The sequence below is a fragment of the Silene latifolia genome, chromosome 10 (assembly GCF_048544455.1).
Source record: "Silene latifolia isolate original U9 population chromosome 10, ASM4854445v1, whole genome shotgun sequence".
Lineage (NCBI taxonomy): Eukaryota > Viridiplantae > Streptophyta > Magnoliopsida > Caryophyllales > Caryophyllaceae > Silene > Silene latifolia.
Genome location: NC_133535.1, coordinates 128,323,815 through 128,338,044, shown reverse-complemented (window position 1 = coordinate 128,338,044; position 14,230 = coordinate 128,323,815). Strand labels below are relative to the sequence as shown.

The following is a 14,230-nucleotide window of genomic DNA, read 5'->3' as shown; positions in this document are numbered from 1 at the left end:
TAGTCTTTAAAAATATGCGCATCTCGAATGGAGAAAGAAGAGGACGTGTTGCACTGGAGGACAATCTGAGCGTCCAAAAGGTCGGGACGAGCGGATTGTGTAGGTGTTGGACGAGCGGCCTGGCAGCTTGGACGAGCGGCTTGTGGAGCTTCTGGACGAGCGTCCCGACAGCTTGGACGAGCGGCTTATGGAGCTTCTGGGCGAGCGTCCCGATAGGTGAGACGCTCGGATCCTAGTCCAACATGCCATTTCTTCTTTTCTTCTTCCAACAATCCTCCGGGATTTTGTCGGAGATGCAAGGATCTTCTTCATCATTGCCCATCTACAACATTATGTACAAAGGCCTTCTAGTCTTGACTTCTCTTTGATGCTTGGTCATTAGATTCGATCAATTTAGCTCTATTTTGCCATGAAAATGCAAGGTTTGCACTTTTCTCCTACCAAGGAAACAAAACCTCAAAGAATATGCAAAACAAAGGACTAAAGATAGTAAATGACCCAAATATGCACTAAAAAGCATAGGAACGAGGCTAATTCGGGGACTAAATATGATCAAATATTGATCACATCAAATATCCCCAAACCGAACCTTTGCTCGTCCCGAGTAAAGAGGTGACAAAAACTAGGATCCTTATTTAAACTAACCTACTCATATAGCCGATATGAGACAATTAGCGGGTCTCACTCCGCCCCTTCAACTCACAACAAGACAACCATGAGGTAGGATGCCTTCTTGTAAGGCAAGGTGGGTCTTGCCAAAATGGCGACACATCCAATCATTAAAGCACGTAAATCAAGTAATGGATGCATCTACAAAAGAATAGCCACTTTCCTCATCTAAGTGGCGGAAATTATCTAAAGGGGAAACAATTCAAGGGTACACACTCCTTCATAGATATGGTTTCTTCAAATTACTAAGCCTAGAAGGATACCAATAAATCACCTCCAAGTTGTGTCAAGCTAGGGTACCTTTATCCTCAATCGTTAAATGCTTTTGTCAAGAATAGACTCCTTATGGTGTTAGAAACATTGGAGGATCGCGGAATTCCCCTTCTTGCCTAGACAAGAAGAAGGGCCGTCTCCTCTCTACCATGCACAAAAGTGGATACGATGGAAAAAGGGATCAATAGTAATTGAGTTTCATGTGGGAGTTTGCTTTTGTTGTTTTTCCCCTCAATTTCTTGTGGCATTTGACATTTGAGAACACTTTCTTTTTGCCGTATCTTTTGATTTTTGGCATTTCAATACTTGACAACTTTCAATTTTGCATTTTCTTTTGAACATTTTTAAAGTCACCCCAATTAGTAACGAGGGTGCCTTATATTTGAAGCATAGGAGTTTTTTCATTTTTGTTACTCCTCTTTTCTTTTGATGCATTTTGCAAACTTTTTGACATTTCATTTCATTTCTTGAACTCAAATTTGAATAATTTTGTGCCCATTTCCTTTTTGATGACAAAATATATGGTAGAACATGGATGAATGATGGTTGTATGGTTTCAAGGGTCACCTTGGAATAAACGGTAGACAAGGAGTTATCATACCACATGGTACTCTTGACTAGGCCTTAATCCATGGGTCAAAGGATACTAGCATGACACATCCTAGGGTGTTTTACAAGTATTCTAACAAGCAAAGTCTTAAGAAGAAAAAGCATCTACTAGGGCCTATATACTTGTCAAGCTTCCCAAATAGATGGTTTCACAAAATTTTTCCTAAATGCAACTATATGCCATGATGCAACTACCAACTAGTATGCCAAATAATCTAAATTCAAGTCCTAAATTCACATTGTTTATACCGCATCAATCAAAATAAAGCCACATAGTCATTAACATAAAGAGGAAAAAGGAGATTGGAAAGATCACACCATGCGGTCTTCAATATCCTCATGTCTCGGATGTGGCGTAGTCAATCAATGTGAACAAGGATGAACAAACACAATATATATAAAACAATATATACAAGACTATACTACAAAGGAAATGAACTTGTTTTTTGGATTTTCAATTTTGCATTTTTTTTGGATTTTTCGAAATTTTTGATTTTTTTTGGTTTTTGTATAAAAGTCAAGTTAGAATTTCCCATACCCACACTAGTATGAGCATTGTCTTCAATGGCCAATACGATAGGAAATTACGCAATGAAAATGCATTATTTCTAAACTAAATGCAAACTATACTAAACTACACTACATGATGCATGTGTTTTTGTTTTGGCGGAGAACATAATTTAAATTAGCTCCCAATGCATATGCATGGACTTCCCCAAACCAAAATAGACATTATTTCTAATGTCATGAATTTCGGGGGTATGCACATGGAATGCAATGCATGAAACTAAGATTTTACAAGTCGGGAACAATAATAATGAACACTTTAATGAAGCCAAGGTGTTAGTCCTCCAATGTTGCTAGGACTCCAATAAAATGATCAAGGTAAAATAAAAACAAGAGAAGTCGACAAACCATAAGGGAGGTGTAAGAATGTAGGAGCCTCCAAAGTTTGCTAATCCTCACCCATTGTATCATCATCATTATCATCATCATCATCATCTTCCTCTCTTGAGGCATCATCAACCTCCATAGATGTGGAATCATGTCCACTCTCACTTTCACTTGCTTGTTCTTCCTCACTTTCCTCTTCCTCTTCTTGGACTTCTTCTTCTTGGACTTCTTGGTCACCACCCTCTTCAACAACCATCTCCTCTCCACCCGGTCTACCACCACTAGAAATGTTAGGAAAGAATACTTCCCTATCCGCGCAACTAGGCAAAGGACAAGACGGATCAAGAAGTCCTTGCCTAGTTAGATGTAGGAGGGGCGGATATTGGGCCTTGTAAGCATCCACTCTATCATTGTAAGCTTGCTTATGCATTTCCCTCATGAGTAGAGTCAAGTAATCATTTCCCACTTCGACATCTTTGGGTTTGAACTCGTGGTATTCAAATGGATAAGGTGGGGTGATAATGGAGGAGGAGGGCTCGGCAATATCGCCCCTTTGTTGTTGAATGATATACTCGGGTCTCTTCGGAGAGTGGTAGAAGGTAGTTCGGTCGGTGAACATTCAATCGACAAATTTTGGAAGGCAAGGTGAAGGATCTAGCCTAATTTGTTAACCACCCATATTTGTTGTCAGGAGTGTCGTGCTTGACTCACTTAAACTTGTGAATCATGGTGTCCATATCAATAAGATGGCCTTCTTTAACCGGCACATAAGTGTTGTTTTTGTTGAAATTCCGGTTGAAATGCTTAGCCAAATGGGTAACTAGTCCTCCATTGACAATAAAGGCGGTGCCTTCTTTGCCACAATCGACATTAAGCCATCGTTCAACCAAAAGTCTTAGAGCATTGTATGGCTTGGTAAATTCCCTCCCAATGTTCAAGGCCGACTCAAGAAGAATACAATCGAGTTTGGCAAGATGATTTGTGCCATTTCTAGCTATCAAAGTATTCCCAATGAACTTATTCCATACTCTAATGCCCGGATGGTGGACTAAGAGAGCACAACAATCATGAAAGAGTATAAATTTCTTTCCGGAAATTGCCATCCAAAGAGGAGTGGGATCATACTTGATAGGAATCTTTGTATATTTCGGGTTATCACTAAGGCCTAATATCTTACCCAATTCGCCATAAGTTATGCGTCTATTAAAATTTTCAAGACGAAACTCGATGTTGGTTCGAGTCTCCACCCTTGTGACTTTCAAAGAACTTAAAAAATTCCAAGGTGAGGGAGGGGTATGTCAATTCTTTCATTGTAAACAATTTACCCAATCCCATAAACTCAAAGAAGGTTTTGGTTGTTCAAGAACACCCAACTTTGACAATGCATCTTCACAAATAAACTTAGTAGGCATGATGGTTTTCTTAGCAAAGTGAATGAATTTCTCCCTATGAGAGTCGGAAGTGAAAATTACCTCCGGATAATTAGATAATTGTTCAATGACCGGAGTTGTTGATGTTGTAGCTTCCATAGGGGGATCTTGTTGTTGAACCTCCAACCTTGCCTCATGGACTACCAAAGCCTTTGACAATTGTTTTGCTTGAAGAGCTAGTTGCCTTTTGGAAAGTGTCTTCTTTTGGGATGCCTTGTTGCCTCCTTTAGTTCTTACCATTCTCCTTTGCTTGATTACACCAATGAAAGATTGAAATCTTCAATTTTTAGTAATGCCCAAATTGATTTAGGATGAATGAATATTGCTTTGTATCCTAAAAATCGACTCAAAACTTGAAGATTTTGGTGTTTAAATCACTTGTTGTTGTTGCAAAAGGAGTGATTAATTTTTGTTGTGAGGAAGTTTGGATTTGATTTGGTTGAGATTGGTTGAGGAAATTTGATTTTGTTGATGGAGAGATGAGGGTTTTAGGGTTTTGGGCTGTGTTTGTATGTTGAAGAAATGAGAATGAATGGGAGAAGAGCGCTTTAAAAAGACCCGTTATATTTGAAACTACAGGGGAAGACGAGCGGACCAGGTGTCGGGACGCTCGGATTCTTCAAAATTTGGCTCAGGAAAAGACGCCACGGGACGAGCGTCTTTCTGGAAAGACGAGCGGATTCTTTGTGGTGGGACGAGCGTCTTTCTGGGTGGACGCTCGGATTCCTTTACAGAGAAAATCCCAAAAATTTTGCAGCAAAAAGACAAGCGTCTTTTGTGAAGGACGACCGTCCAGAATGAGACGAGCGGTTTCTCAGCTGAGACACTCGGATTCACAGTCAAACCAGATTTTTGATTTCTGCAGCTCTACCAGACGAGCGTCTGGTAACTTGGACGATCGGGTTTCTTCAGGATGAGCGGATTGTTCATTTGGCCGCTCGGATTCTTCCCTGACCACACGGATTCAGGTCCATCCGTGGGTACTTCGTAACCCGTGTCATTTTCATTCTTCAATTCTCGTGTTCTTCATTGTGGGGGCACTACAAAGGCATGAATAGCCTAGACAATTGCTATCCCCACACTAAGGTAAAGCACTACACATCAATAAAATCATAAGTCCCTCCCCCACTTCTCTCAAAATGATGAATATCTTGATCAAGGCACAAAATTACAAATCCGAAAATGACAAAAATGCAATGTAATAATTGAAATGCAAGTTAGGGAGTTAGAATATTTACAAATGGTGGTTTAGGGAGGATTTCACCAAACTCTCATTCCAATGTGAGATGTCAAGGGGGCATGTTCAAGGTGTTGTTGATGTTACTCAACACCTTGAAGAAGTAGTCGAAAGCTTGCTCATTATCATGATAAAGGTCCTCAATAGATTTTTGCACTTGTTGTTCTCCATGATAGTCTTGGGTCATAACATTACCAATATAGGGATTGAATATCCCTTCAAACTCATCATCCCAAAGACCGCAAACTTCGTCTACTTAATCACTAAAACTTCTTGAGTTGATAGAGACAACTATCCTTCTTTCTTGTCTTGGCCAATGGGGCCATCTTCTTCACTTGTCATGGGTGAGATTTTCAAGCTCTCATTGTTGCTATTTCCTTGTTCTTTTGATGGAGTATCATCCACTTTAATTTTCCATTGAAATTCCAACTTCTTCCTATCATCCTTCCGGCTATAGTGATCAACCATAAAACAAGGCTCATGTAATCAGGGAGCTCTCATGGTCTTGTCAAGATTGAAAGTGATGGTTTCATCGCCCACTTTAAGGGTGATCTCTCCATGCTTTACATCGATCACCGCTCCCGCGGTGTGCAAGAAAGGTCTTCCTAAGATAATAGGAATGTTGGAGTCTTCTTCCATGTCAACAATAACGAAATCCACCGGGATGAAGAATTTTCCAATTCTCACGGGAACATCTTCCCATACCCCTAAAGGTATCTTTGTTGATCTATCCGCCATTTGAAGCGTGATGTTGGTACATTTGAGTTCTCCCATTCCTAGCCTCTTGCTAACCGAATATGGCATGACACTAATACTTGCCCCAAGGTCACATAAAGCTTTGTTGATTGTAGTGTCACCAATAGTGCATGGAATGGAGAAACTTCCCGGATCCTTGAGTTTTGGAGGTGAACTCCCTTGAAGGATGGCACTACTCACCTTAGTGAAGGCGATAGTCTCAAGCTTCCGGATTGATTTCTTCTTCGTAAGGATGTCCTTCATGTACTTTGCATAGGCCGGAACGTGATTGATCAATTTCGTGAAAGGAATCGAGACTTCTAAATTCTTCACAATTTCCATGAATTTTCCAAGTTGGTCATCAAACTTAGGCTTAGCTTGACGATTCGGGAGTGGAAGTCTAATCACAATGGGCTCCTTCTCTTTGGCCTTTTCTTCACTTTTCTTTGAAACTTCTTGATTGGTGGGTTCTTCTTCCCTAGAGTTTTGCACAACGTTTTCCTTGTCACTAGCTTCCACGACTTCATCCTTAACTTGCTTCTTTGGTCCTTCATATCTCGTACCACTCCTCAAGTGTATGGCACTAACCGTTTCATGTCTTGGGGGATTACTTTGAGGTGGTAATTGCCCCTTTTGTCTTTGAGAGCTTGAAGATGCTAGTTGGGTCATTTGAGTTTCCAACATTTTTATGTGGGCTAGGATGTTGTTGATGGCGATGTCTTTTTCTTGGCTATCTTTTTGCATTTGAGTGAAAAATTCTTGTTGATTCTTTTGCATTTGGAGGACTGATTTTTGCACATCAAAACCTTGGTCATTTTGTTGATTGTATGGAGTTTGATTTTGATAACCTTGGTTTTGGTTGAAAAAAGGTCTTTGATTTTGGTTTCTCATGGGAGGTGGGGTGTATGTTGGTTGAGGGTTTTGAACATTTTGGCTTTTGTATGAGAGATTTGGATGGAATTTGGTGTTTTCATTGTAATAGTTGGAATAAGGGGTACCACTTTTGTATGCTTGAAAAGCATTCACTTGCTCATTTGTTCCCCTACGTCACTTTGGTCATGTCCCAAAGTTCCACATTTCTCACATATCCCACTTGGAATTGATGAAGATGCCACCATGGCATTAACATGATGTTTTCGTGATTTTGAGGCTTCTTCAAGCTTAGCCATAGCCTTCTCAAACTTCAAGTTGATGGTATCAATATGAACACTAAGTTGAGCACCCAATTGAGTAATAGAGTCCACTTCATGCTTTCCTCCTCTAGTAGCCTTGCGAGGTCTACTATATTGTGAATTATGGACCGCCATTTCCATAATCTTGTTCCAATTTTGATTATCGTCAACTTCGGTGAACATACCATTTGATCCCATGTTGAGTGTTTATTGAGTCTTCATAAAGACCATTCCAAAATTGTTGTACCAAGAACCACTCGCTAAGTCCATGATGAGGACGTGAGCGACAAGTTCCTTTGATTTTGTGTTGGGTTCTCCTCACCTTCTCTTGCAAAAGGGTTGATGAACTCAATAGTATTTAGTTAAATATCTACAACCTCACCAATACCTCTCAAAGTATTTCTAGCGATTCTTCTATTGGTTGTCCAAGTCCTTTCAATTTCGTGATCAATGGGTAACAAGTTACCTTGTGATCTTCTAGACATGCAAAATATCAAACAACTCGAAAACAATTAGAACAAACCTTGAGAATATTTATTTTCCCAAGGCAAAGAAAGACACAACTAATAACAATCAAAGAAAATCTTATCAAGTTAACACCGTCCCCGGCAACGGCGCCATTTTTGGTCGGTCCGCTTTGAGCTTAGATTTCGGTTACTTGTCGTTAGGAGCACCTAGACCAAAACAATATTTATAACTTCACAAATAACTCTACTACTAGTAAAGAGGCAAGTAAAGGTCGGATCCCAAGGGACGGGTATTGATGTAGGATTTTCGATTGCAAGTAGTGGTGTCTAGGGGTGTCACAATTTGGGTTGAGATAAGAAGACCACTAAACTAAATAACAATAAAAGTAAACAAGCAAGATGACTAAAATGAGATGTAAACAATTGATTAAAAGCACTAAGGTGTCATGGGTTCATAGGGGATTCATGGGAATTGATCATACAAACATATTCTCAAATTATAAGCAAGCAATTATTGTTGTGATAGGATCCAGTTGGTTTATATCTTATAATCCTAGGAAGGTTTGGGTCCCGGAGCCGAATCGATTAGATTGTACAACACCTACAAGTCGACTTAATCCTCCCTACTCAACTATATGCATGGTCTAATGAGACTCGAGTTGGTTTATGTCTTACAAGTCTCATTGAAAAGGTAAGTGATGGGTAAAAATGTAAGGATTCATAGGCTCGCATTTCATCAAACATAACATGTGCATAAGTTGAGATCACAACAAGCAAGCAAATAAATTATGTGAACATATTAGATTAAGTATGAATCATCCCCCATGTTGGTTTCCCCTAATTCTCCATTAACCCTAGTTAAGGAAACTACTCACTCATTATCAAGTTTAACATGTTAACAAGGTTGTCAATCATATTAACAAAGCAAAACATGATGAATAAATGAAGATGATTAACAATAAATAAAAAGGGATTAAGAGAATTATACCTAATGATGATTCCAAAATAATAATGCAAAGAATAATAGAAGTACTTGATGATTGATGGAAGGTTGTCAATCTCCCAATAAACCCAAATAATCTTCAATTACCCAAAATAAAAGATGAACAATAGAGAAATTAAGGAAATGAGATTTGTATTAAGACTTGATTAAAAGTTGATTATAAGATTAAAGAGAGATTAGAATAATATAAACTATAATAAATATTGATAAGAAGAACATGATAATCTAATTAGACTAATGGGGTATTTATAGTGGGGATTAGGTGCACAAATTAGGGTTACTAAGAGCTTAAATGGCGATTAAGTCCTTGGGGAATCACTCCTCTCAAGAAAAGATGCGGGTCTCCTTTTAGCTAGTCTTTAAAAATATGCGCATCTCAAATGGAGAAAGAAGAGGATGTGTTGCACTGGAGGACAATCCGAGCGTCCAAAAGGTCGGGACGAGCGGATTGTGTAGGTGTTGGACGAGCGGCTTGTGGAGCTTCTGGACGAGCGTCCCGACAGCTTGGACGAGCGGCTTGTGGAACTTCTTGACGAGTGTCCCTATAGGTGAGTCGCTCGGATCGTAGTCCAGCGTGCCATTTCTTCTTTTCTTCTTCCAATTTGTCAGAGATGCAAAGATCTTCTTCATCATTGTCCATCTACTACATTATGTACAAAGGCCTTCTAGTCTTGTCTTCTCTTTGATGCTTGGTCATTAAATTCGATCAATTTAGCTCTATTTTGCCATGAAAATGCAAGGTTTGCATTCCTATCCTACCAAGGAAACAAAACCTCAAAGAATATGCAAAACAAAGGACTAAAGATAGTAAATGACCCAAATATGCACTAAAAAGCATAGGAGCGAGGCTAATTCGGGGACTAAATATGCTCAAATATTGATCACATCAGGCGGTTGTGATGTTTATTTGCCGATTTTAATGGCAGTGTATGTCAATGGTGGGTTTGTAAGGATATTAAAGGGGGTGACTTGCTAAACAGGTACTCGGTTAACCGAGTATACTTTGAGAAGAGGGGGTTAATACTATAGTTTATTGTAATTTAAATTAAAGTTCAGAGTAATTTAAGAAGGGGGGCAATAGTTTGGAATATTTATGTTAAATAACCCATTTAAATAACTGAAGGTAAAACTTGCCCTTGATAATAACTCATTTTCATTTACCATCCAAACGCACCTTCTAATTAATCTCTTTCGACAACTCATTTCTCATTTAAAAAACATCATTCACCCCAAATGATGTCCAAATGTCATGGACACGCATTGGACACGGCCCAAATACCATGGACACGCGTTGGACACGTGCCCGAATAAATGTAGAAAGTTAGACACGACTTTATAGGTGTCGGACACGTTTCGACGTGTGTCCGAGAAGTGTCGGTGTCGGACACAGTGTCGGACACGGGATGGCCTATTAGGAGAAGTTTCCGTGTAGTATGCGTCAAGCAACAGTCAAAGAACAACAAGGAAGTTCCTACTTATACAGGGGACTTATTCAACAAAATCTACAACAACCATGAAGCAGTAAACTAAGCAGAAGATAAGGACGGGCAATTTTGGGAGTCAAATACCTAGCTCTGGGTAAATAGGGCACGATGCCTATTACCTAGGAACGTACTAAATAAATGTGGGGAGAGCCGTTGGAAACAGAAGGAAGCCACTATAAATAGCAAAGAGGAGAAAGCAAAAGGATCATCGACTATTCACTTATTTACTCTCATTTTATTGTAAACACTCTAAGCAATCCTACTAAGCATTCATACTTTTTACTACCCTGACGTACAAATTCCCTATCAGGATACACCTAAAGATAATAACAATCCCTTCTGACTTGGTGCCCGTGGTTTTTTTCCCTTATTCCCAGGGTTTTCCACGTACAAATCTTTGTCTTTCACTTTATTGTTTATTCATTACTTATTTGTCGTACTAGTCAGGCATTGTTAATTGAGTTAGATCACCCTGCAAATTAAACCCCTGGCATGACATTAATCTCGTGTAAAATCTTGCTAAAACAATTGGCGCCCACCGTGGGGCATCTAGCTCAAAAATAATCAAAACCCAATCCCAAACAACACAAAAATCCTTCAAAAATGACTGGAGACAGCATAGAACAACAACTGGCCGCCGCCAAGCAACAACTACTGGAAATGGAACAACTGAAGCAAAAAACGGCCCAGGCTGAAGCTGAAGTCCAGAAACTGAAAGAAGGACTGAAGTAAAAGCTAGGAGATAAAGCCTCAGGCTCAAAATTAAAGATCCAGCCTAGAACACCATTTTCTCCAATCATCAGGAATATTGACTTCTCCAACTTTGGTACTCCAACCCCATCAAAAACCAAAGCAGGAGATCTTGATTCAGACTCAGAAGAAACCCCAAATGAAGAGACTGTTCCAGATTAAACCAATGTAGCCATAATGATGGCCATGGTCCAGGAGATCCAGAAACTCCATGAAAAATTTGAGAAGATCCCTGTAATACCCACAAGCATTAAGGAAGCCAACCCTGAAAGCTATGCTGACTCTCTCTTCGTGGATGAGATAGCCAACATAGACCTGCCAAAAAAGTTGGTGATACCATCAATGAGGATCTATGATGAAATTGCAGATCCTCAAAACCATGTAGCCCACTACAAATAGAGAATGTTGGCAGCCTCTATACCCAGTGAGCTACGACAAGTGTGTATGGGCAAAGGCTTTGGAACAACCTTGACCGGGCCTGCCCTTCAATGATACATAACCCTGCCAAATAGAAGCATCAAGTCCTTTGCATATCTGATAAACTCATTCAACCACCAGTTTTCCAGCAGCAGGGAGCTGAGAAGAGATCCAGCAACCTGTATAGAATCAAGCAAAAGTCTGACGAGACAATCAGAGCATTCCTGACCAGATTCAACAAAGAAAAAGTCTCAATCCCCAGATGTAATGTTGGAACAGCTGTGGAAGGTTTCAGGCAGGGGCTACCATTGGACAACGATTTCTATGACGAGCTGACCATGAACCTTGCTTAACTTTTTAAGACGTCCAGGAAAAGGCACTTGGCTACATCAGGCTAGAGGAAGATAAAAGCTTCAAAGCAGAAACCACAAACAGTGTTTCAGGATACGAAAGGTCTAGCAGGAAAAACTCTAATCACAGGGGAAGCAGCTCCGGGCCATCTCCCTACACCAGGCCTGACAGATCAGAAGTCAACTATGCTCATGAGCAACGAGGTAACTCCTATACTTATCCACCTATTCAGGAATATAACTTCTCTGTTGATACTGCAGGACTCATCAAAAGGCTTGACAACATGGGAGACATTGTCAAGTGGCCCAAAAAGATGGACAATCCCAACTCGAGGAAAGACACAACAAGATGGTGTGAGTTTCACATGGACATATGGCACACCATAGAGGAAGGCCTGGGTCTACGCAAACAAGTGGCTTACCTGCTAAAGAAAGGTTACCTGAAGGATCTAATGCCGTCAAAGAACAGGGAAGACAACAGATCAAGGAAGGATCAGGAGAGACAACATTGTGATCTGCCCCCAGCACCACTAATCTATGAAGTCAAATTCATCAATGGAGGATCTGAGATTTGTGGCCTGACTAGCTCAGCTGCAAAGAAAATAGCCAGGGAGTCCAAAATGAAATCTCCTTTTAAACCTAAAAATTTACCTCAAATTACTTTTGATGATACTGATATGCATGGAATCTCAGACATTCATCATGATGGCCTAGTCATTACTATGCAAATTGGCACTGCACGTGTCCTCAGAATCCTAGTAGATGGTGGCAGTTTAGTCAACTTAATCATGCTTGATGTCCTGAAAGCCATGAAAATCAATGAGGACAAGATCATAAAGAAGTCAAATGTCTTGGTAGGATTCAGTGGTGAAACCAAGAACACTCTAAGGGAGATCTACCTACCAATCTATGTTGAATAAGTCTCATCATATAAAAGATTTGGAGTCCTAGACTGCCTCTCATCCTAGAACGCAATCTTAGGCAGGCCTTGGATCCATAATGTCAGAGCCATTCCTTCAACCTACCACCAGTGCGTCAGAATACCAACAAAATGGGGGAATGACAACCATCAAAGGTGAACAGAAATCTGCCCATGAATGTTACACTGAATCATTAAAACCTTTCAAGACAGGTAAATCACTCGCCTAGCAATTACAGTACCCTGTCAGGAGCACTTATGTGGCAGAAAATCAAATGGAAACAAATCAAGTAGTACTAGACCCTGAGTATCCTGACAGTTATGTACTGGTAGGATCTGATATCCCTGATAACGTCAGACCAGAACTTGTAAGTTTTCTTAAAAATAAGTCTACATGTTTTGACTGGTCACACTTTGATATGACTGATATAGATGCCAATATAATTACCCATAAACTCAATATTGACACTTTTTTCAAGCCTGTACGGCAGAAAAGGAGGAAATTTGCCCCTGAACGCAACACAATCATTAAAAAAGAGGTGGATAAACTCCTAGACATAGGGATGATCAAGGAAGTAATGTACCCTGAGTGGCTGGCCAACGTGGTCGTGGTACAAAAGAAGAATGGTAAACGGAGAGTCTGTGTAGACTACACAGATCTCAATAAAGCCTGCCTAAAAGATCCATTTCCACTCACCCACATTGATGCAATGGTAGATGCTACAGCTGGGCACGAACTACTAACATTCATGGATGCCTCAAGTGGATTCAATCAAATCAAAATGCATCCAGCTGATCAGGAAAATACTGCATTCATCACGGAAAGAGGCATATATTGCTACACGACAATGCCCTTTGGCCTAAAGAATGCAGGGGCAACCTACCAACACCTGGTTAATATGATGTTCAAAGACCAAATTGGCGACACAATGGAGGTCTACATAGACAATATGGTGGTCAAATAAAAAAAGGCTGAAGATCATGTGAAAGACCTGGAAGTAGCCTTCAAAATCCTGGAAGAATTCAATATGAATATCAATCTCTCCAAATGCCACTTTGGAGTGTCATCAGACAAATTCTTAGGGTACATGGTGACAAAGAGAGGGATTGAAGCAAATAAAGGCTATCCTGGAGTTGGAATCTCCTAAGTCAGTCAAAGATATCCAGATATTGACAGGAAGAGTTGCAGCCCTGAACAGATTCATATCCAGGTCATCTGAAAGATGCAGATTATTCTATAACCTCGTCAGGAAGAACAAGTCATTCAAATGGATGCCTGAACATGAAATAGCCTTCCAAGAACTGAAAACTTACATGGCCACTCCACCACTTCTAGCCAAACCTAACAAAGGAGAACCCCCGACGGTCTACCTGTCAGTCACCGAGACAGCAGTAAGTGGAGTCCTAACCAAGGAGATTGAAGGCTAACAACACCCCGTCTACTATGTAAGTAAAAGTCTCCTGGATGTAGAAACAAGGTATGGATTACTTGAAAAATATGTACTTGCATTAATTGTATCTCGCACAAAACTCAGACCTTACTTTGAGAGTCACCGAATAATAGTTAGGACCAATCTACCAATCAAATCTATCCTCAGTAAACCTGAACTTTCAGGCTAAATGGCAAAGTGGTCAGTACAACTTAGTATTTATGACGTAACCTTTGAACCTAGGACAACAATTAAATCCCTGGCTTTAGCAGACTTTGTGGCTAACTTCAGTCCGAACCTAGAACCAGACCTCATAAAAGAGGTCAATCAACTAGACACCCAAAAATCAGGCCAGGAATGGACCTTACACATAGATGGAGCAACCAATATG

The 14,230-nt window shown here is 40.1% G+C and overlaps 1 protein-coding gene across 1 annotated transcript; it reads left to right on the top strand.

The window, feature by feature from the left end:
- The first annotated feature begins 12,489 nt into the window (after window positions 1-12,489).
- Window positions 12,490-13,837, top strand: LOC141608205 (uncharacterized). Its single transcript, XM_074427567.1, has 3 exons — window positions 12,490-12,622; window positions 12,743-13,036; window positions 13,587-13,837. Exons 1-3 carry the CDS (start codon window positions 12,490-12,492, stop codon window positions 13,835-13,837), a joined length of 678 nt encoding a protein of 225 aa, XP_074283668.1.
- The last annotated feature ends 393 nt before the right edge of the window (window positions 13,838-14,230 follow it).

Coding starts and splice junctions, on each gene's coding strand:
- LOC141608205 (XM_074427567.1), top strand. CDS start 12,490: ATGTCAGAGCCATTCCTTCAACCTACCACCAGTGCGTCAGAATACCAA. Junction 12,623..12,742: donor ATTAAAACCTTTCAAGACAG/GTAAATCACTCG, acceptor ATGTACTGGTAG/GATCTGATATCCCTGATAAC. Junction 13,037..13,586: donor CGTGGTACAAAAGAAGAATG/GTAAACGGAGAG, acceptor AGATATTGACAG/GAAGAGTTGCAGCCCTGAAC.